The 23,753-nt window shown below is 43.8% G+C and overlaps 1 protein-coding gene across 5 annotated transcripts in view; it reads right to left on the minus strand.

Annotated features, from left to right (window-relative positions):
- The window catches only part of Calx (sodium/calcium exchanger 3), a 322,106-nt gene that overhangs the window by 26,468 nt on the left and 271,885 nt on the right, over positions 1-23,753 (minus strand). For all 5 annotated transcript variants that reach the window (XM_075699210.1, XM_075699207.1, XM_075699211.1 and 2 more), the window contains one exon: positions 8,293-8,384. In XM_075699210.1, coding sequence (XP_075555325.1) covers positions 8,293-8,384 — 92 coding nt within the window. The remainder of the gene's footprint in view (positions 1-8,292; positions 8,385-23,753) is intronic.

Genomic DNA, 23,753 nt, shown 5'->3' on the forward strand with positions numbered 1-23,753 from the left:
ACCCGCTCTGCGGTTTCGTGCGTTTCTGGCCGTTTGTGGCGGGAGAGCCAATTTCGGCCACCGGGTTGGCTGCACTCTCACCGAGCAGACAGAGTGGGTCCCTGGTCATGTGCCCGAACAAGACAACTTGGGCACTACGCACGCGCTACTGGTATGCACCCTGTCTTGGTCACTCCTGCCGTGACGACACAACGGGGTACGTAGCCTAACATACATATCAAAAGGATAGTGCTCCATTTGTACTACACACCTCCGCGTTGAGCGCTGCCGCCTGCTGGTGGCAGTGCAACGAAGTTGCAGCCAGGACACCAAACATTGTGCAGGTTGCTGCAGAGTTTCAGCTGGGGTAGCAGTGATTGCAACATTCGCGGTATTGCGAAATGTCGCGGTATCATTTGACATCTGTGCTTGCCGGTGAGACTGCCGCTTCGCGAGCCTGCTGATGGGGAGATAAGGTTTTGAGATACGCGGATGGCTTGAGGTGATATGTAGCGGGTCATACCAGAAAGCTATCGTTGACATTGACTATGATCTTCGGTGGTTCCTGCCGAAATGTTTATTCTGGACTTCAACGTCTTATTGTTGTTCTAACGAAGCTGTAGTAAGCAAAACACACACACACACACACGAATTCGGGACTCGCGCAACTTGCTACAGGGTGATTGGGAGACGCTCCGAGTGAGCGGGAAAAATGCTCAAACAATTTCGCAGCTGCAACTGCATGCCACAGCAATACAATGTCTAACAAAAATCTGTACACCGCGAGATACCCACCGCATTCTGCGTGGCAATATAAAAATTTGGCGAGATATTGACGTTTCCACAAATTACAGAGGGCTTCTTAAGGAAGTTTCTTTAAAAGAAAATTTTGTTCACTCCGTTGCTGACGGGTTTAGGATAGAAGCTCACAATATGAGCCTGTGCTAATCGTAAACCGTTTCAAGTAGCGTACAATTTCCGCCCATGTCATTAGGCCGACGATTCCATTTTCAGCGCACGAAATGTCTCTAGAAGACCTTTGTTCGAGGAATGTTCGATCTATATTAGAAATAAATGTTCAGAAATTTGAGGCAGGGCTAAGATTTCATGATCCACCTGTCATTCCACAACACTAATGTTTCTATTTCTGGGATTACCTCCAATAAATTAACTCTAGTTCTGTTACCTAGTGCACTCATCTAATCATTAAACAGATTTAGAATTCAAGTTGGTTCATGTTCAATGTCATCGTATTTGTAACTCGCACCTGGGTACCTACTGGCCCATATCTGAGGAGAAGCAGAAAATGACCTATTATACCATAATTCCATGTCAAATATTTATTACTCTTCACTATGATACAGTTATTTCCTGCTTGTCTTGAGGTAACTCCTAAGTAAAATATCATAAAAGTACTGACGAAAGTATTAGGACAAACAGTTACAGGCTACTAGCCTTAATGACGCCAAAATAGCGAGGACGTAAACGGGCATCCCATTTATTGCTACGACTTCCGATGCGTTAGTTCAGGATGCGTGTTTTGAACACCGGACGCCTTTCGCACTCGTTTGCATTTATGTTAGAGAATTTACACTCTAAATATATTGGTAAAGGAAATGCTACGAGAAAAGGATTCTAGAGACATTTCCAAGATTCTTGAGGACAACGACAACAAAGCAATGTACAAGCCTCTTTTCTTTCATCCCTTCAATAACTCAAAAACAGCCAACGCAGAGGGGAGAGCGCAGCAAATGTACGTGTACTTGAAAGCACTACAAACTACCGTTCTCCGCGGAAGCAGTAGCGTGCGACCTGAGTATTGACATTGCCGCCGAGGCGGCTATGTAAGATCTGGTCATCTTCTTCGGCACTCTCGTATACAGGTGTTCGGGTTGCGAAAAAAAAAAACACGATGGTTCTGTAAACTCCACCGAAAGCATCAAACTCTCAAAACGTATTCTGGTGTCTGTTCAATGCGGAAGAAGTCCTGTAGCCTTGTACATTACATCTTTGCCACGTAGCATGCGTATCCGCGAATGTAGCTGTGCACAATAAGCGAATTGTACTTGTGCAGAGAAAAAGAAACACTTGCTTCTAGATGTATAACCTGTCTGAGTTATTCAAAAATACTAAAAAAAGGCTACCTGTTCAACCACTAATGGAAGTGGGTAAGTGTTTTTCTCAGCAATAATTTCACCATCTCCCCTGACGGTTACATAAAAATTGCTACTCGCAATATGTTCCGTGGAATTTAACGTGGTCGTGAGGAGTTACCACATAAAGATGCACACGTTTTTCGCTACTGCATTACCCTGTCAAACATGTGGTTCCACTACTACTGCTCACGAGATGAAAATCATTGCCTCCACTCTGAATACCTGCATGAGCAACTTTCTGTTGGATCTTGTTAGGCAAGTTATTTCGAATGCTCCGACTGTTAAAGTGCGAATCCCACCGCCTCTGCTAACAATTTCTGAGATACACGAATTCAATTCGCTGTTCATGTAGAATTATTACTGAAGTGTCACGCATATTATTTTTTTTTCTTACGCAATGTTGCAACCCAGACAAGACGAAGGAAGGTGACGCAACTAGACTGAACAATTATGCCTCGTTCTGGCCCAATCTGCTCACCGTTTATCGTTCATGTATACTTTACATCAAAACTCAAATGTACGTGTAAACGTGCTTTATCTCCTATCACAGCTTTGGCCACATAATTATCTTCCTGACAACTCGCATTGATGTTAGATAAGCATCACGCGAGTCATTTGGCGACAAGTACATGTCCTCATTAGTTGCTGCATACGAGTTTTAAATAGCTATTCCTGTAGAACACTATCAGTCTGCAATGTCGCGTTCAGTATTGTTGATCTCACGTTAGGCTTGAACAAAAGCACCGTTAACCAGCGTGTGCTAGCAATACATGTCGAAAAATGCGACCTCGTCGAAGTAGTGCGTAGTTGGTAACTTGTGATAACGCAGATTAATAGCTTCAACCTGAGCAGAAAAAAACAGGGTGCTGTGGCAATTCGTTTCAATGTCCGTCCCACACTCCCTTCACGGCATTTCACTGCTCTCGAATATAGATGTTACCTATAAATAACACAACGTACTCTTTCTCTGCACCATTAGGTTCTTCCCTTTGTAAGGAAATATTTATAGACATACAGGTACGTCGAATTTTGTGATATGAGAAAAAATGAACTCCGCGAATTTGTGCAGTACTCTTGGCCGCAGAGTGGCGAGCGTCAAAGGAAGTTAAGAATTCGAAATTAGTAGAGTGTTAAATGACAGCATGCAGCTTCGATTTTGACGAGCACATTCCTCCGTTTACTCGAGTCAGAGATACGCAGCACAGGCACAATAACGAAGATGCATTCAAGTACGCGGCGTCCGTAATGACAACACGGGACGTCACAACCACTTCATAACGTCACGTCACGTGATAACGACACGAAACAAGCGACAAATAACTGTGCCCATCAGCGCCAGCAAAGCACGCACGTCGCCTTCGACATTCCAGAGTACCGGGAAGACGCTAATCGCGCAAGTGGACATTTTCCGCGTTGTTATTCACGAGAGAAGTTCCAGCTCTAAAATATGCTTCGTGCCGACTATAGAAAACTCATTATTCCCACGTTGGGATATTCGACACATATTGTTCGCAAATTTACGTCAGTATAACTTGAATGACAGTTAGCAATAGGAAAAAAAAAACGTTCAGTACACTGCTTCACCTAGTCCTCTTTCGAGCACCCTTACAGTCAAATTACTGCTGCCACGAATCAATTGGCATGCAGTGTTTATTGATGATTAATAGAGGGGCTATGGTTTGAGTTCAACCGCAGAGTGACTTAAAAGTGCAAGAACACGTGCACAAATGTCACCGACAGCACCTGATATTGATTTACCGAACGATTCAATTCTAGTTTGATTACGTCATTGTAAAATGCAGAACTATAGTTCTGTTGCATAAACTATCCTTAGCCCCCCCCCTCCCCCCCCCAAAAAAAAATTTCATTTTACCTCAGCAAGCCTAGACTTGCGCACATAATATGGTAATATGTAAGTTGAACAAAATCGCAGAACTTGCGGTAAGTTTAAACCGAGTTTGTTCACTTTATAATTTGCTTATACGATGTCTAGCCCCCCCCCCCCCCCCCCCCCCCGATTTCTTCATGCTATCATTGCGCAAGGCTTGGAGTCCTGTATTTAGCCCAGCAGCTACGTTCCCATCAGAGCCTCCTCTCAGAGCGAGTCGTTTAGACATTTGCCGAAGCGCGATCATTTCTTTCTTTCATTTTTGGCAGTGATCGTTTTACACTAATTTATGGGGCACTGTTCACGCACAAACGCAGGATATTGCAATCGAAGCTAATGGCGTCGCCCATTCCCATTCCAGTCGATCACGTCATCCTTTTACGCTTCCTCTGCATCCTTCATAATTACTTTCCGACCCAGTTCGTTCAGCGTATACAGCAGTCACAGAAATATTTGAGCACTAAAGACCAGCACGCCCTCATATGTACACTGCTTCGAAGCTCCAAATGTAATTAGGGCTGGAGAAGTGCGCTCAGCTGCCATTAAGGAAAGGCCACGCCCTCTTTTTTTTTTTTTTTTGTTACGTACTCTTGCAAAGCAGTGTGCCCACAGGGGAGCCAATCTCTCGACGTACGATTGCACGTAGTCATACAGAATGTAGCAATACATATTGCGAATGACGTGGCGACTGTAGTCGCAGCTGCCCAGTTTCAGTAGCCTTTATGTAACTAAAAACAGGGCACCACGAGCAAAAAAAAAAAAAAAAAAGAAATAGGCGCCGAAGTTTTTAGTATCTGATATACACTTGCGCTCTCGTAAGCGCGATTTATTCGCTGTGATCGGGGATTTCGCACCGACTCCGTTTCGAGATTGTTCCCTCAAAAAATCTTCAGAATAAGTTCCCCAGATTTCAAGAAACACTTCTATTGAGGACTCTAATATTCTCCGATCATGTTCTAGAAGGTTTGAGGCATGCTTTACAAAATTGCTCACTACCATTCCTCCATTTTACGGCGAATAAAAAGTGACTATTATATGTGACCATTTAAATGTCATCCGCTTTGTTATATGTTGTTTCCGTCGGTAGCCAGGGGCAGGAAGAAGATGTCGCGCCTATTTTTAATGCCAACTCACACAAGGTGCAAGCTTGATGCCATGTGAAAAATTAGGGCCGGAGTACTTGATGTTAGTTCACTGCTCAGTTATTGTGATTAAACTGTCGGTTCACCGCAAATATCTGTCTGACAATAAATCCAGAAGAAATGTCATACGAGTATCAATATGACTCGCTTGCACAGAGTGATTCATTGGGCTAAAGTGCACCCGTTCCATGCACTGACCTGTTTCTTAGTTCGAAATAGCCATTAAACGCAAAAGCTTTGCACGTGACAAGGTTTGACTTTTGCTACGGTCATAAGACTGCGTATTATAAACATATGTTAGGGCACGTCCTCTTACTTTTGTCAAGCTTCATATAAAGTTAAAAAAAGAATTTGGAAATTTCCCGTTCGGTAATTTACGCGCACTGCTGCCTATGAAACACATACTGTATCATTCTGAATCCCTCCTTTGGAAGTTTAAAAGAAATAATGCGGCACCATGCCACCCGAAAACCTCCAAAAGCGGGATGGAAGATCTTGAGCCAGTGGAAGGAACACGAGCGGAGTTATTTCGAAGATATATACCACGGAGGGAAGCTTACAAGAACTGACCATCACCTGACTATTACTTGCGCGGCACAAGTGTGGGTATAGTTGATTGCTTCAGCCTTACGCCTGCTGCAGAGTTCACGCTAGGGCGCGCGTTTCTTTTTTCTTTTTAATCCGCTAATGAAGCCAGCGCATACTCGCGTTCTCAATTGATCAAATATCACAACGCGTTGCAGCTGACAAGTTCGCGCTTTCTTCTCCCAATTCGCAGGCACAATTACCGCGCTTCCTAGTCGACAGTCATTAGTCACAACTCCGTCAGGAGCCGTTGGTCAAAAGTTGAAGCCAATCTGCCCTCGCCAGAAAGAGAGAGAGATTGGCTTGGCTACTCTTGACTGCGTCTAGGTGGCGCGCCCGAACGCGCGATGAGTGATGACGGGTCGAGGGCTCCGGACGTGCTTTGTTGGCGCTTCGCCGATGGGCGTTGCCGCGTGGTGTGCGGCCATAAGAGGCGCGGCCACCGCCGCCAAATCATCGCAAATCTGGGACACCGCACCTCATTAGAAAGAAATGAGGGAGAGTGAGAGAGAGAGAGGAGAGACAGGTCAACCACGTGACGACAAAAAGTTGCTCATGCTCTGGCGCCGCCCACAAGTCGCATGACAACGACAACGAAAGCGGAAAGAGAGAGAGAGTAAGGGAGAGAAAAAGCCGGTTTGAATTTCGGTTCCATTTCGGTTCGGAATCGAAAGAAATCGAAAGGCGAGAACAATCTCTATTGTCACTATAGGTGTTGCTACTTTTGTGTATTTTTTTTTCAAGATCCGTCGTACTTGCTCGAGTCTTTTCTAACGAGCACATAGTTGGTAAGTGAAGAAGCTTTGGAACGTGAGTTAGGAGAGGCTTACTACAAAAAAAAAAAAAAAACTACTGCAACAAACATTTGTATCAGTGTCATCTATACCTGCTGCCCTTTCCAGTCCTGTTTTGCTTCACATCGTCTTGTGTCTGTTATGCCGTAGCCATTTAACTCCTTAGCTTCTTTGTCTTCAGTTGCAATAAGGATGGAAATATGTTTCCAGATTTTGTTGAGCCTTCGCCAAAGTTTCGCTGGTTTACTGGGAAGTAAGTACGTGCCTGTTTTTCCTAGCCCTCCGTGAAAGCTGGTGTCGTTCACAAATTTCAAAATCTGTTTTGCCAAGCCGACCACGAACAGATTTAGTTCTTGAAAAGCTACAGAAAACCTCCTGACGTACTACAGCGCATGAAGGGAGGGAGTTCAACGGGAAAATTTCTTTTTTTTTTTACATTCGCTTTCTTCGGACATATTTCTTTTTTATTCCACGCATGTAAACAATATTCGAGTTCACATCCAGCTGTGAATGTTTTAAATGCGGGAAAACCAAATTACGTTTTCCAGGAGTTACCCTCACATCATGTCTTGGAACATGGTAACGGGTGTTAAAAAAAAGGCTTAGAACATAAAAATTGGTAAATATTTTGCAACATTCACCATATATTTATTCTGTGCTTTACAGCAAGTTCTCCGACCAGCTGATATAGTTTTTTTACGACACTCTAGAACATTTTTTGGGTTTTGTTTTTCGCCATCAAGAAGCTGTACGTAACGGTGATTTCGTTTTAATATAGACAAAAACAGGTAAAAAGAAAACGCCTTGCTAAGTTTTTTACCGTTTAAAATTTTGGCCTCTGGTAGCTCCTTCATTTACAAAAGGCATTTATTAGAGCAGTACTTTTGATGACCGAAGTACAAAAGCTATTCCGCTACAGTAGGTATTTGCCTGAGCAAAATCCCGACTTCTCTTCACAACAGCCCGTTTGCTTTCAAACCCAGCTTCTCTCTTTAAGACTTTTCTCGTGCATTTCCTAAACTGTCAGTTTGTTTGAAGAGCCCTCATTTCGTACAAGTGTTCCTCACATTAAGTGTTTCACCACACGGACATCTTCATTTATTCATATGCAACCAACTCGTGCGATATTAGTATAGAAACACCTATCGGAACGCATAGCGCAAGGCAACAATTCCTTTTGGTTGTTGTCAAGTTACACGCAACTAAACTTCGTTCTCACGCTTCCAAGAATTACGGACGAAATAGAGTAAACCAAAATAAACTATACGAATCAGCCTCCGACATTATTAACCACGTCTTGGGGATAAGGGCATCGGAATTTATTAGAGCAGTACTTTTGATGACCTTCATCGGGATAAGTTATCTTGAGAAAGGCTTCGGGGATGACTATACCAAAGCGTTTCGGCAAACATTTTCCTTAAACAGTTTGCTTAACTAGTAGCAGTAAGTAGCGCACTTTCGTTATAAATCTCAGCAGCAGCAGCATGTTGGCGTTTTTGTGTCGCCGTTCTGAGCAGTTTGCAAAGACCAAAGCCACAACCCCGAGCCCGTGAGCTCAGGTGTGTGGTGCGGAGTTACCGTTCGCTTATCTACAGTGGCCGCAACTCTACGGCTAAGGTCTAGCTCTACGGGTCATGGCGATTCGGGCAACTAGAGCATGGCTGCTGGGCAATTTAGACGGCGAAGCGTGGGACACGTAATCACGCACGAACAAGAGGAGGGCACATAGTGAGGAGACCGAACATTACCTTCCTCCAGTTTCGGTTCTCCCAGTTCGATGTACAGGACGGCGTCCTTCTCGTATGATTCGTTGTCGATGACAAACAGTGAGAATTCTTGGCTGCGAGTGGGGAAAAAAAAGAACATGGAAAGAAAAAGGTTAGACGGCGTGGCGCAGTTCACGTATTACATACAAGACCACGATCGCACCTTCGACGTCAGATGTAGTTTTATTCCAGCATCCAACACAGAAAGTTTCCTGACGCTGAGGTGTGTTTTCAGTACCCTTTGAAAATAAAACACGAGCAATTTACTGTACTGGATTTGAGCACTTGACTAAGAACAGATGTTATAACGTACGCGTATTTAGAAAAAAAGGCGTAGTCGCTTTTTTACGCTTGGTTGTAAGCGATAGTCACCTAAATAAAGGGCCCCAATGCTTCGCAAATTTTAGCTCTGATGTCATATCTTTCAGGATGCTTATAGGTAGTGTTTGTCACAGTGTAAGCGTGTTAGTTTATTTGGCAAACACTACACAGCGTTCGCACAAAAGCACATGACGGTAGCGCGGACTCTAACCGCATTCCAAAAGATAGCTGGCACGTAAATAGTTACTGGGAACAGCCAGCACACCGTCACAATGGCGACAGGCTCCTAAATTGCAGGAAACAATTTTTTTACAGAAAACTGTTCCTTTACATTATCTGCAAAATTAATGAATGAATGAATAACTACAAAATAAAGAAGGCAGAGTGATAAAGGAGAACAGTAGACTATATAGATTTGTTTTTCAGAATAAAACGGCAATCATATCGAAACTTACAAACTTGACAAAAAAAAAGCAAGCGGGCGGGGGGCGAGTGAATTCGATCTGCGCAAGTGCACCAGATGATCATCACAACAACACGCGCACGAAACAACACATTCAGGGAAATTCGGCAACCAGCACAAGAGCGAACTTTCGCTTCATCTGTCGAACATCGAAATTCAGTCGACAGGGCAAAATCGACAAAGAACTAAAACCGGGAATATTACGCGCCGAAACCACGATATCATTACGAGGCCACCCGTAACTTGGTACTCCGGATTAATTTTGATCACGTGGGGTTCTTTAACACGCACCTACATCTAAGCACAAGAGAGTTCTTTTTTTCTTTTTGCATTCCTCCTCCGTCGAAATGCGTCCGCAGTGGCCCGGGTTAAACACAGGATCCCAGGAACTGAAGAGCAGCGGCGTAGGCATGAAGCTATCACGGTGAGTCAGTCACTAAGGCAACACGTTTGAAATCCATACTCATACACGCACAAGCGAAATTATGCGCATACGCTTCGTGCCTAAATTATCGCGATCACTTTCACAGCTTTATCACCCTTCCTCTTCACTTACGGTCTCGCAGGCCGAATCTATTCCCACCACCACCCTGTTTTTTAAAACTTCCGCATGCAATTTTAACAAGGGGGCGACCGTATCCTCATTGAACAGCTGTCAATAATATTTCGACCACGCGCCGCATGTTTTTTGAATATAAAAGAAGTTAACACGTGATCATCGGAGAATTCTGACGGTTCTCCGTGGTGCCAACGCGACGACAAGTTGAATATTTAATGCGAGCTGAAAGGTCGGGAAAGTTGGAAAGCCGATGGAAAAGTTCGTTCGGAAACAGACACGACCAACCAACGACAGGCGAAGCGCCAACCTTGCATTTTTCTTTTTCGATCCACGATTTCGTCGACGGCCTTTCACAAAACACGTCTTAGCGTTCAGTAAAAAAAAAGAAGTTATGATAAAGGAAGCGACGCAAATTTTGAATTCACTTGAATATCGACCAGCCGAAGTTCTTGCTTTATTTTTATTTTGTTTGTTTTGCATGTCCGGGTTGGACGCCCACGGTTGCCACTTTTATGGGCAACGTGTACGGCCGGTGTGTTGCGGTGAGCGCACACAATGCATTACTCCGGGTAAAACTTTTGCCTCTTCTTCTCTAACTTCGATTACAGCGTCGAGCGGAACCGCGAGTGCAGGAAGGGCAACTTTGAATTTGCAATCTCGTCAGCGCTTTCGACCCTGTTGTGCAACTCACTTGCGAATGTCGAACTCCCGACTCCCTTGGCGACCCCACTTCACCTCCGGTATTTTTTTACCATTATTTTTTACCAATCCAGAAACAAGATAACACCGCATCGAGCATGCCTGAACATTTCTGGCTTTTCGCTTTTCTGTGTAGAAAAAACAGAAAAGGAACAAAAGTGTTGATGCTATACAACAGAGATATATAGGTTGTTGTTGTTGTTGTTGTTGTTGTTGTTGTTGTTGTTGTTGTTGTTGTTGTTGTTGTTGTTGTTGTTGTTGTTGTTGTTGTTGTTGTTGTTGTTGTTGTTGTTGTTGTTGTTGTTGTTGTTGTTGTTGTTGTTGTTGTTGTTGTTGTTGTTGTTGTTGTTGTTGTTGTTGTTGTTGTTGTTGTTGTTGTTGTTGTTGTTGTTGTTGTTGTTGTTGTTGTTGTTGTTGTTGTTGTTGTTGTTGTTGTTGTTGTTGTTGTTGTTGTTGTTGTTGTTGTTGTTGTTGTTGTTGTTGTTGTTGTTGTTGTTGTTGTTGTTGTTGTTGTTGTTGTTGTTGTTGTTGTTGTTGTTGTTGTTGTTGTTGTTGTTGTTGTTGTTGTAGACAGGATGCTTCTACTAAAAGGGCTATGAGCGGTGTGGACCTAACCTTCGTGCAGAGGAGTTGCTAGGCCAGGCGGGCATACTTTGCCGCAAATAACGTAAATTTGACAAAATCCAAGAAGTTTCTTTCATTAGCTTTTTATTAGCACCTTGGGGCAGTTATTTATAGAAGGGAAATTTGGAAGCAGTCACATTTTCATGCATGCTCGTCTTTCTTTATTCTGCAATCTTGCGAATGGCGCTCAACTCGAGATATCCATAAGCGCATTTCAACTTTAAATCCCCGAAATGTCGAAACGAAGCGCGCCGGCAATCCCGCGATCACGTCAGGCGGAAACGCACCTTCCACGAAAAGCGCTACGAAGTTCGAAACTGAACTTCGTGGCAGATAACGATTCGGCACGTTCTGCCTGCCAAGCGCCTGTCGCTATAAGCCTTATCTGTATTTGCCGCCACATGTCACCATCCTAACTTCGTCAGGCACTTTATCGTTCCTCTGCCATTCATTTTTCTCCACGTTTAATTACACGCTCTAATTTTCACGTTTAGCATATGCTAAATAATATAGGCGAGAACAGAGCACCGGCTTGTTTGAATCAATAAAAGAAAAATACGGAGAAGGGAAAGTTAGACCGACAAGAATCTCACTGATGGCATTATCACCCTAAAAAACAGCTCTTCACTGTAACCCTGTTTTTACTCCTTAAAAAGAAAGAAAGAAAGAAAGAAAGAAAGAAAGAAGGAAGAAAGATGGGTAAACAGATAGATGCTACGTTCCTTTTTCTCCCAGCCGCTCAAAACGACGGAACTGAGACGGAAGAGCATTCAGATGGCAGGTATGAGTTCAGTGGAGTATGCGAATAAAATAGGGTGCAGAAAAGAAATCAAGCACAGAACGACGTGAATTGAGATTTATGGGCTTCTCTGCCAGCGCCGTTACCACTATGGGTGATATCAGAAGAAGAAATGAGAGGTTGGATTTAAAGAAGAAAAAAAAACATAAAAGAAAAAAAGGCGCAATTTTGGAAAATGAGAGCATCTATAAAACGGCAAGATGAATGAAGCCGATTTCCCTCAACTAGGAAGGTAGTAGGCGATGCTGCGAGAGCGATGACTGCATTCAGAGGAGGAGGTCAATGAAGACGCGGAGCTGAGGTCCGTCTATAGATTCTCCTCAGTGAACACCTATGCGACGTAACAAGTTTAATACCACGTTGAGTAGCAAGTTCCGTAGTAATGCGTTTGCTAAACTCCGCGGAATGTAAATAATAGACAAGTCGCATGATCCCTTTGTAACCGGTATATAGTTCACAAAAATACAGGCAGTTATGTCTGTCGTACGCCTTCCAGCAAGCATAGCATCGAGCGTTTCGTTTACGCTAACTAACATGCCATTGATTATAGGCTAAATTGCCGATAAACTCCAGAAAAACCAAAACACTGTTCCCTACAGAAAGTTCAATCATATAATACTTAGGCACAGGCACTTTCTAACAGAAGGGTTGAAATCTCGGCCAGTTGGTACATACTTGAACTTTCTATCAGCGTGGAGATTTCGTAATAGTCACTTCAAGTAAAAAAAATTTAGTCCCAGGGACGTTCGATAATTGGAATTTGAATTTACTTTGTTCGTATAAGGAAGTTCGCCACCTGCAGAATCACTGCACGCGTCGGACACGCCAAACAAGAAAAAAAAGCAACCAGCATGATTGGGCGCAGCGAAGCGAACGTCGAGATCTTACTAGTTTTCGTAATAAGAATCCCGCACCAAAGTGGACAGTTGGACGAGCTGGTTAACGCTTATATTTCTAACAGCTGTGACTGCAGGAGAACACGGAAAGAAATGAAGTACGCAGGAAAACCCCCACCCGTCCTGTGTACTACACTGCGCATGTCTCGTCCAGTTTATGCTATCTGGAATAAGAATTTTGTGTATACTAAGCACCGCTTTATAAAGGGCGCAGAGTCGATGAACACCTTGAGGAAGATATAGACGCCCGAGACAATATATTCTTATCTTTGTTGTCCGTGTTTTACGGGCCTTTTTATTTCTTTCTTTGCCACATTTAGCGAGGTTGTTGTCGCAGCTTGAGTTACTGACGTCTACTTGAGCTTTCTCTTTAGCGAAGATCGCGTGCGATTGTTCGTGTGCACGCGATACGGGAGGCCAGAAAAAAAATTAATTCTGGAGTGTTGGGGGCTTAAGCCACGATATGCTTATCAGGCATGCCGTTGTAAGGGACGTCGGCATAAGTTTGATCATCTGGGAGTTCCTAAACGTACGCCCAATGCACGCTACACGGGTGTCCTTGCATTTAGCTCCCCCCACTTCTTCCCCCCTACGATATGTGGCCGCCGCGGCCGAGACTCGATCCCTCGACCTCGCGTTGAGCAGCGCAACGTAAAAGCCACCACGGCGGGTTGCGAGCCTGAATTGCGATGGAACCAATGAGAGCTCAGAATCTTAGCTCACTAGCGCCGCTCCATATAAAAAATCTGCATCTCTTAGGGCCACTCCCTCAGAACGGGTATTTCCACGGGTAGCTCCACTTGACAGCCACGGCTTTGCTCTAAAAAGAATCCGAAAAGTGAAATAAAACACGGTGGTGTCGGAAGTCGGAACTTTCTGGAGCGATCTGCTTAAAAAAAAAAAAGAAAAACAAACCACAACCAAAAATACAAACCAAAGCGCACTACGAGCAGTGGTTCAGGTCTCTGAAGCAAAAATCTTACTCAAGCAAGATGTTCAGGAAAAGCTTTCGGGGATGGGAGAAAACGGTTTAAGTATCCATGAAATCTCCAAGACGCAGGATTGCAGCCGTTCAAGAGCCCTGTTTTCAACACACCTTCGACGCTTGCTTTTCTGCACGTTCCCCAATAGCTGCGAAGCAATTTATGCTTATCGAAGTAAGTATTGATCTATCAATTTTTGACAGCCTTTACTGAAGCGGTATTTTATTTTCTTACTATATTCAGTAAGCTATCCGGCTGTGCAAAATGCTTTAGAAGCGACATTTATCGAGTATGGCCACGTAACATTACCCGTTGCATTCCGTGAGTCCTTCTACATTAATTAGCTCGAATTCTTTAGGCAATTGATGGATATCCCCTTGTACCCCAATAAGCCTCAGCAGCTATGCTTCCGTTAAAAAGCACAATTAAATTGACAGTCAAACGAGACATATTTCTGCGCCTTAGAATCCGCAGATGAGCGAATTTGTTCACTGGTCACCTGCAGCAGTCAACTCTGTTTAAGACGGTCGGTGTGAAAAAAAAAAAAAAAAACTAAAGTAGCCGTGACCAATGTAGTTCCTTTCTTTCTTTCTTCCTTTCTTACTTTCTTTCTTTCTTTCTTTCTTTCTTTCTTTCTTTCTTTCTTTCTATTTACCACTGCTCTAGAAATCCACAAAAAGCAGGCGAAAGGTTGCCCTGTAAAGCGTGCTTTGCGTTTAGCAACCTTGCTATGCAGGTAATACAAGTTTTAAGTTCTCCTCAAGGACCTTTAGTATTAATAATATTGTTTTCTTTCTTTTTGCCAACTAATACAACATTTCTGCGTGGGACGAAAGCAATAGACAGATTTTTCATGAGTGATTTAACTGCAGCGGGGGTGTCAGAAAAAATAAAATAGAAATTTGGTCTTCATTTCTTGCTTTAGTTACTAACCTTGTTAACCAAATGAACGAAATTATAAGTTTCAAGATAATCTAGTGCTCTAAATTTATTGAGAGTACCTATAAAGAAAACGGCATCCACTGCTTAGGAATTGCGTTCCATATCAGTGTGATATGTTCCGGAGCTTAGCACAGAATTGACAATCCTTTTTTTTTTCCACACTTACTATAAACGTTTAAGCAGCCTTAAGCGATCATCCGACGAACTCAGAGTGTTACAGAACGAAAAAATCAATTTCTCTCAATAACTACGAAGTTTTCTCAGACACTTTATACGTCTATAGAAAGCCGACAAAGAAGAGCGTTTGCAATGCTACACCCAATAGATCTATTGGCGTCCATCAGGGGTGGCGAAATTTCGACTAGAAAACAATACAACACTTCGTCGATCGAAGAGGAGCGGGAATGGAAAAAATTTTGAGACACATGTTTGCAAAATTTATTACCCTTATTCACTAAAGCAATAAGTCAAAAGACGACAAATATAGTGTCAATGTGGAGACGCTTTGAACAATTATTAACTTTCACTTCAGAACTTTCCTGAAACAGCTGAATGGTTTCCTCTCTCCAAGAGTTAAGTCCCACTTTTTTTTCCTTTTCTTTTTTTTTCAAAAAGGACAGTCGTGGGCTAGCTGGCGCTCGTTCAGCTGTCATTCGCGGTTTGCTTCAATAATTTCACGTGCATGCTGCTCGAGATTCTTTCTTACAATAAATCTCCATTCTAATTAGATCATTTACTAGGCATCATAGACTGCGATTTTCAGCCATCTATTCAGCCTTAGGACTATTTCAACACGATATGAGTCGAAAAAAAAAGGTACTTTGTGTTTTACATCTACTTAGATATAACGTATGTCATTAGCGGTACTCTAACAAGTGAAATGCGGCGCTTCTGTGAGTTTATTATTGCTTTAAAAATACTTTTTCAAGCATTTATTTTTGCTATAATCGACATCGTTGCTGTTTTCTTCCTGCTTGTGCAGCAAATAACATTGAGCTTAAGCACAGTTGACTGTAGGCCCTTCGTTTGAGCTTAAGTAGTTGAGTACGGTCTGTGTTGGTTTTATGAATCTTTCGGCCTCACGTACAGAAAATTCTGCAAACAACTTCAGTTTCGAGCCACCTATATCGAACATAATTAGAATGAAACTTCAGTAGCGTTGTACCTAAAATAAATTCAAGAACACAAGATTATAGGCGCACTAGCTTGTCTATAGCTCTCGATATACAAGAATATTAGCTCAGAATATAAGTAAACACAGTTTATATGAGCCCTGTTATGCACTGTAATATAAAAACGCTGCTACGCCTTGGTCCAGGCAACGATAAACGTTCTCACTGACAGCCTACGAAAAGGGGGATGGTCAAAAAGCACGAGAACGACGCCGGTCATAGGTACTAAAAAATGCCGAGACCTCAGATTAGTGACAACACGACATCCCGCAGTAACGAATGGAACACATCAGAAGGACACATCTTCAGTGTTCGATTGAACACTGAAAATCCGCGGCAAGCGAAGAAACGAAAATTCCTCGCATTAAGACCGGACGTTCGCGAGTGAGACCAGAAATGTCATAACAAGTATCGAAGTGCGGCGGAACGCCTTTCATCCCTTGACCAAAATGTTCCTGGAAAGAAAGAAGGAAAAGAAGAAAGAAAGAAAAAAGAAAGAGAGAGAGAGAGCAGGAAAGAATCGCACCAGAACCACGGCAGCCTCACTGCAACAAGGCTCAGGGATAAGAAATTATAACGCAGATTTATGACTCTCTCGGAAAATACCCACCAACTTCGCAAGGAAAAGAGCACGGCACTAAACATAAGCACTTCGACGAGCGTCTAGCGTAGAAAGAAACAGCGCCGCGACATGGTCTGGTATGCTGCAGCGTGTACGTGTACGGTTGTTAAGAAAGCCAGCTGAAACTAGCCTGGCTCGAAGCCAGCAGAGAACGCGCCCCTTTCGCCAGACGACACGTCAGAAGGGCTGGGCGCAGCGGTTGAGCGAAGCGAGACAGGGCAGTTCAGCGAACCGGAGACAAGAAAGTGAGGAATGACAAGAAAACCAGAGAATTGGTTAAATGTAGCAGTAAGCCCCAAAGGATGGTTCAAAATGCACCATATTTTTCGGACTATAGTCCGCCCCCGGTAATATATAGTTCGCAGGGATAAGGCATTAAATATAAAATAAGTCCTTTCCTAGATAGCTGGAATCAGTCCGCAGGGTCAACTTTATGCGGAACATGGTTTAAAATAATGTCTGCAAGCATTACGCACTCCGTAAGCAAAACTAGCTGCCTCAGAAACCGCCGAAGGCGATTGATAAACTTTTCGCTTTAAGATGTACATTCAGTTAGCTTGCCAAGACCCTGAGTCGTTTATTACGCTGCGCATTAAAAGTAAGCATTAGAAGAAGCGTTCATTCATTTGCAAAACGCATCCTGGGAAAAGAATGTGCTTAACGAGGTTATTGCCCTAAGCAGTGACAGCGAAGGTAACTACAGGGAACGAAAGCGCCATCCTTGGTGTACACTCCAGGTTTTACGGTAAACCAGCAGGCTAATAAGTTAGGTGTATGCCTGCTCACTGGTAGACAGAGACAGATGCATACATCAGACATATATAGTGAATTTGGCATGGTAAGTATTTCAAACTCATCACACTAAGATTCTAACGAAGACATAACGAAAACACAGACAACAAAAAGAGTACGTCCCACACCTTCGCATAAGCAGGTGTAATAAACTACAAGTTGGATGCAAACGTGTTACGCTACAATAGTACAATTCCTAGATTTTATTGTCTGAATCCACTACGCCAGTTGGCAGGGTGCTTTTCCCAGGCGTAGTTGCACCCTTATTTTTTGTTCGGGCGTGTTATGCGAGCTTAGAAACTTTAAATAACATACTGTTTCGCACCCTTTGGTAGTCCACTTCGTGCTAAACTTTATCTCTCATACATGCAAAGTTTGCGGACTGCACTTCGGAAAATACGGTAATAGTATGGGCCTTTTCATTCGCGTTGGTGGCCCAATGCAGAGCTTGTACTTCACGCTGCGGGTGGTAGGAAATGGGAACGTTAAATACGTAAAGAAAATGCACGTGCATATCAGCCAGAACGTTTGAGTAAATGCAGATTGAATCGGACGCATGGGCTCTGCTCCGTGGGCGAGCATGTGCCTGATGTTTGAACAACGGCTACGCAAAACATCGATGACCTTTCCATTTTTTGAAGGGCACACCAAACTGTAAGTCGGACTCCCTAACAAGGCGCAGTCTCACTGAAGCGAATACAGTCAGTTCGGCCATCTCTTTGTTATCGTGACACTGAATGCCAAGCTTTCTTTCCAGTCTTAGACTCGTGAATGGGGAGGGGGGAAAGATTTCGCAAATTATGAACATATATAATGCTGAGAGATACTGGCCACTCCTGTTTGCTAATATTGTGTCCACCAATATCACTACTGGCTGGGAACTGCTCCTACGAATGATTCCCGAGTGATAGGCTCTTCCGTGAACGAAAGCTCCGGCTTCTCTGTTCAAAGATCTGTGCTAGCATTTTCGAACCGCCATTCCGAAGAGGCAAATCTACACTACGGCAGAGGTCACACAGAATTGTAGGGAGTTCAAGAATTTGTGAGTAAGCAGGAACCAGGCAGCTTAAGGTGCGTATTTATTGCACACCGTAGCGATCGGTAGCTAAAACAATGATAAACCATAGGACAAAATAATTGACCTATTTCTAGGAAGCCAGTAAACTGAGGGGTTTAGGTAGGAATGATTGTTTAGGGACAGGTAATACTGATGATGAGCTGAAATGCTGCCATTCTTACAGTTCGCCTAGGATTACATATACTTGAAAAAAAAAATATTTCGGTCATGCTGCAGCCTGTCGGAAGTGTGGATTTTGCATGTTACCTGAGTTGGTACCAATGCCTTTTCGGTTTCTCTGTAGTTTTGTAAATCAGCTTTCTCTGCTATTTAAACAAACTAATCATACAATGTGAGTTTATATCACATATGCGTGATCTCTTCAAATTGTGTTTTTGTTGGTCTATCATTATTTTCTTTTTATTGTGTCGTGTTGATTACGGTACGGCCTGTTCTTAAGAAAGACTAAGCCATTTTATTTTCTTGGCAATACCGTACCAGAAGATGCATTTGATTTTAGTGACTGCTTGATTGATCAACTGATAAGATTTACCGGTCGGAAGCAACACAACGGCTATGAGAAGAGTTCGAAGTGATCGAAGTCTCCTCCTAGTTCCCATCTCAATTCCGGGGATTGTGTGAAAAACATAGCCCGAAACAGTAATAGATGCCCAGTGCTTTGGTTAATCTATTCATATGCACGTGCAAGTCCCACAGCCTTGCCAACGGATTCGTAATAAACATACCCAACTCTATTGTTTCTTAGGTGTACCAGCCTTGATATTTTCTACACTGTTCCGTCCAATTAGGTTCGCGTAAGAGCTCCTCTAAACCTCTCAAGTGGACTAATGGTAGCATGAGTAAATTGTTGCGAAGAGGTGAGAGAAACAGTCAAATGACAAGGCCGCAGGCATCGTAACTGTCTCGTGGTCACAGAAAAAAGATAAAAAATAATAGTAGTACTACGTAGAAGGGACAGAGAAGTTACCACAACATTGTTAGTAGATGACGGAAAGTGCGGAAATCTTATCTAAGCATCACAGGTACTCTTATGAGTATTTGCCTTATCAGGTACGGCTTCTCTTCTAGTGTTTAGCAGAGAAACTCGACATAAATGAATAAGAGACGTGAAGCGGCTTCTACGTCTCGTCGTCTTCTACCCGCCTTTCTGAAGTTTCTGCGCTAAGCACTACAAAATATCACAGGCACATTACAGCGCATAAAACAAAATGAACTTCAAGAATGGAATACGGCATAGCCTGCTGCCCAATGGCACGCCGAATGCATCGCAACGAACAACTTCTCCCTATTGTTCCCTCCCTCCCCTCCTGCATCCTCCTCCTCCCCCCTCCCTCTTCACGGTTCAGGTTCGGTTAACTCGGCAGGCATCCATATATACGAGGCTTAGTTCTACTCGCTCCAGGTTGGCTCCGTTCTTTTGCTCTTGTTTATTTTTCAGCGTTCGTTCCTCTAATATTCAGCGCGGGCACCCGGAGGGCTTCTGGAGTGAAGTTTCGCGCAAGCCCAAACTTCTTTGAAAGCAACGAGACCCAGCGCGCGCACCGCCTTTCCATAATTGGGGCTGTTTAATGAGCAAATACCCTCGGCTCATCGCTTTTCTTTTTCTTTTTTTTTTTTTCTGCGTTCTGCAGCAGCCAGAGTATCGATACGCATTGCCGTAGGGGCCACGGAGTTAGGCCTAACCTGATATTATGCACGTCTGCTTCATCGAAAAACTCAACGCAAGTTTTCTTCTTGCCTTTCTTTTCTTTTTTTTTTCTAGTGAAAGTTTTTCATGGCTATTTCGTGCGTTTAAGCGGATGCACTGCTGCAGTCAAAGACAGCGACCTGCTTTCACGGGAAAGTGTTGCGTCTCAATTCCTTTCCTGCATTTTTCCGCAACCTTTATTTTAAGACGTACTTCCATCGTTCCGGAACGTCTTCTAAAGGAACAGCCCAGATTAGGAGCCTTCGTGTCTTTCCTCAGCCGTCTGCACGTGCGCTTTTCAATGTTGAGAAGGCGGCTTTTCAGAAAGAAAGCCCCAGATTACAGTATTCCCATCTGTTCACCTACAACAGTTAAGACAGCTACGGTGCAAGGGCAAAAAAGAAACGCGATTAGCGAGTCTGAAAAAAAATAATGCGTCCTGTTATCTGGAAATCAGTAAACCGTGTTCGCTGGATGTCTCAGTACATCGAATGATATCCTTTATGCGGCCTTCAAAATTAAAATATAGAAAACGCAGAGTCTGCAGATTCTTTTGGGAGGGCTAGGGTTTGAGGTACCAACCGACTCGATTGATTCATTAATTGATTGAATGATTGGTTGTCAAATGGTAACTGAATTTTACAACGTGGGATCAGCTACCAGAACGTGCGATGAGATATCTCTTGTACGGGCACCACAAAGAACCTTAGCTAAGCTATTCCGATGATGACAATTATTGGAACAACACCACTGCAGAAACAAAGAGATGAGATAACAAAACGAAACACGTATATAGCGACGACCGCCCCCCAAAAGATTTTTTTTTTTTATGCAACACACATCTATTATAAGCCGGTCCCACCCACCCCCAGAAAAGCTTGCACAAAAACATATCGGCTCGAAGCGCGACTGGCGGTAAGGTCAAAATTCAGCCAGGTTGTCAGATTCCGCCATCTCGTCGTCTCTGATTGGCTCTCGGGGTGGCTTGGCCCTCTCTGATTGGGTGAAAGCGTCAGCACAGTGGCGTTAAACATGCAGGAATTCGAGAGTCCCCGGAATAGCCCCCATGTTCGCGTACACTGAAGCCATTTGCACGGCAAGCAGACGGACTAAAGGACGACCCAGGCAATGCTTACCAAGGCCATAACTTTATACGGAGCCTACACAGAGAATTTCAGATCCGAGCCTCCTTCATCGTGCATTTTTAAAATGAGTGCCGAGCGTTGCTCGCTGCACCCCCCCCCCCCCCCTGCCCATTTTCTTTAGTACCTTAAGCTGGGGAATCAAGAAACTAAAAAAAGGGGGGAGGGGGGACACAGAGGGCTGACGGGGGCTCTTATTTTGTATGCTCTGCGATCGGCCGTCTTGAATCGACGCGATCAATGTACGGGCAAGTTTGCTGAAGTTGCCGTCTGGTTCTGCTTGTACTTTTGAACGCGCCAATATGTAACACTTCATAACTCTAGCCGGTAATGAAGTTATTACAAGTTTTAAAAATGCATCGAATACATCTGTGAAACAGTCAAGAATGTCTCTGCGCTCCAAATCTCAGTGAAGTTTGTTATTAGTATCAATAATTTTCTCTGAACAGATTTCCGAAGCCGCTCGCGGTCGTGAATAAGCGCACTCTCACGTACGAAATAGCCGGTATTGCTCCAGCTCCTCCAGCAGTTTTTCAGTGTTTTGCCATGAATTGCGCAATTTTGAACGCAAGGATACTCGCAGAAATAATTGAATGACATTCGCACTGTTTTGTAGCCGCGCGTTTTCGTTAAAGCTAATGATGCAAGAAGCGTGCTTAACTTTTCAGCAGACAGCATTCATTTCCCGCTTAAAAGGGATTGGGTAGCTTTTGGCGCTTTTTTTCACCTTCTGGCATTTTATTACCTAATATTACATTACCACTTTTGCTTTTGCTTTCAGACGTCGACAACGAAAGCTTAATATGGCTTTCAGAACTAATTTATACTGATTGATGTTTTCCATCCAAAAAAAATCTAGGCTTCGTTTAAGCGGCCGGTCGATTTTGACGACATGGTTGGAGAATTAAGAGGATTACCCTATTTCATTTCCACAGCCGAATAGCAAGACAAAAATGTGTTAGCGGCACAGCGCTCAAAAAGAAAGAAAAAAATCGCGACGCGCGACGGTTTTACTTTCCCTAATCTGGAACAGCTTAGCCTTGCGAACCCTACAGCAAACATTAAGTTTATTATTCATGAATATGCTACATAGAGCGATTATTTCAAGCTACGTTATTTCTGCACGCGGCACCAGCTTAGCAAAAAAAAAAAATTGCCCGGCCAGCTGATTAGGAATTTTTGCGATTAAAAGATGGAGCATGTGGGGGCCGTCTTTCCTAGACGTTTTTAGACACTTATTTATTCTTGTTGACGTAGTTTAGACTGGATTTTTTGTGTGACATTCGTGGAGAAAACTGAAAAGAAGATTGTGAGATGAACGAAAGGTGGTCGAAGCCGTGTTAGGTGAGCTCAAATGTCAACAGGCGGGGAAAAAAACAATCTTGTCGGGATCCCAGCCCACGCCGGCGTTGTCCACCCGCACCTCACCAACCTCAACGAGGTTACACACTCCGTAGCACGAGGACTAGTCAACCGTGCCGGAGACGATGCAGGTGCACCCGCAGGACGCGACCGCCTTACAAGATACAACGACCTGGTGAGGTAATTTTACCTCGAAAGAAGAACCTTCCCCTCCCCTCAGCGCAAGTTAAACAGAGCACAGGCAACCACCATTCGCCTGTTACAGACCAATGCACACCCCTCTCTCACACGCCATCACACCATATACCCCGACATCTACCCGAGCCAGACATGCAAGGTCTGTAAAACTCAATCAGCAACACTCCCCCACATGCTATGGGAGTGCAAACATCAATACCCACACCTTAATCCCGTGACCCTCTCGTCGAGATGGCGCGCCGCCCAGCGCAGCTCCCGTCTCGACGACCAACTCTGGGTGAATCAGCAGGCCTACGAAGCGGCGAAGAGTCAAGACCTCGACGTCCCATCGTGGGAGGCCTAGGCTCAGCCGACTAAACTGATGGTGCTTATTAAAGTTCTCTCTCGCTCTCTCTCTCTCTCGCTCTTGCATTTTGGCCGCATTCAGTGCATTCAGCACGATGAAGCGCATAACAGTAATCGCAACAATACATTATGGTATCGAAGCCTCGATGCAAGCGTATAAATATTTCCACCTTCGTGGCTACCCCTTCTCTTTTGTCGGCTATCGCGGGCTTTGATAGAGCATTTTAGTGTAGCGTTTTGACTGTTGATGCAAAGAAATAGCGTTGTCGAACATGGCAACACTCATGGCTCCCGTTTCAGCGTGAATTCTCGCTCTCACTATAGTTGATCGCCAGCAACTATTGAAATGAGCTTTCGCCTTATCTAAACACACCTGAAACGTTAGTTATGAGCGCATAGCGCGTTAGATTTGTGAGATCGTCCGGCGATTTCGGTGACCGTAGGCCGAACGAGACGCGTCCGCATAGCAACAGGACGGCCGCTAATAGATTGTTTTGGATACGTTTGGCACGAGGCACCAGACGACGCCCTGTTTTATAACATCTTCCTTACGTTTGCGTTCCCCTACGTGAAGCTAAAGGTCTTCAAAAGTAGGGCACCATAATGTCCCATAAAGTTGCTTACGTTTAACGTACGTGAGGCGACAAAAAGCTATTCTAAAACTGTCTAGTTACTACCCCCTACGCGCATGTCCTTGAAGAGGCTTCAAGTATACAGCCTTTAATATATTTGCCAATGCAACCGCCGATGTAGGATGTC

The sequence above is a fragment of the Dermacentor variabilis genome, chromosome 7 (assembly GCF_050947875.1).
Source record: "Dermacentor variabilis isolate Ectoservices chromosome 7, ASM5094787v1, whole genome shotgun sequence".
NCBI lineage: Eukaryota > Metazoa > Arthropoda > Arachnida > Ixodida > Ixodidae > Dermacentor > Dermacentor variabilis.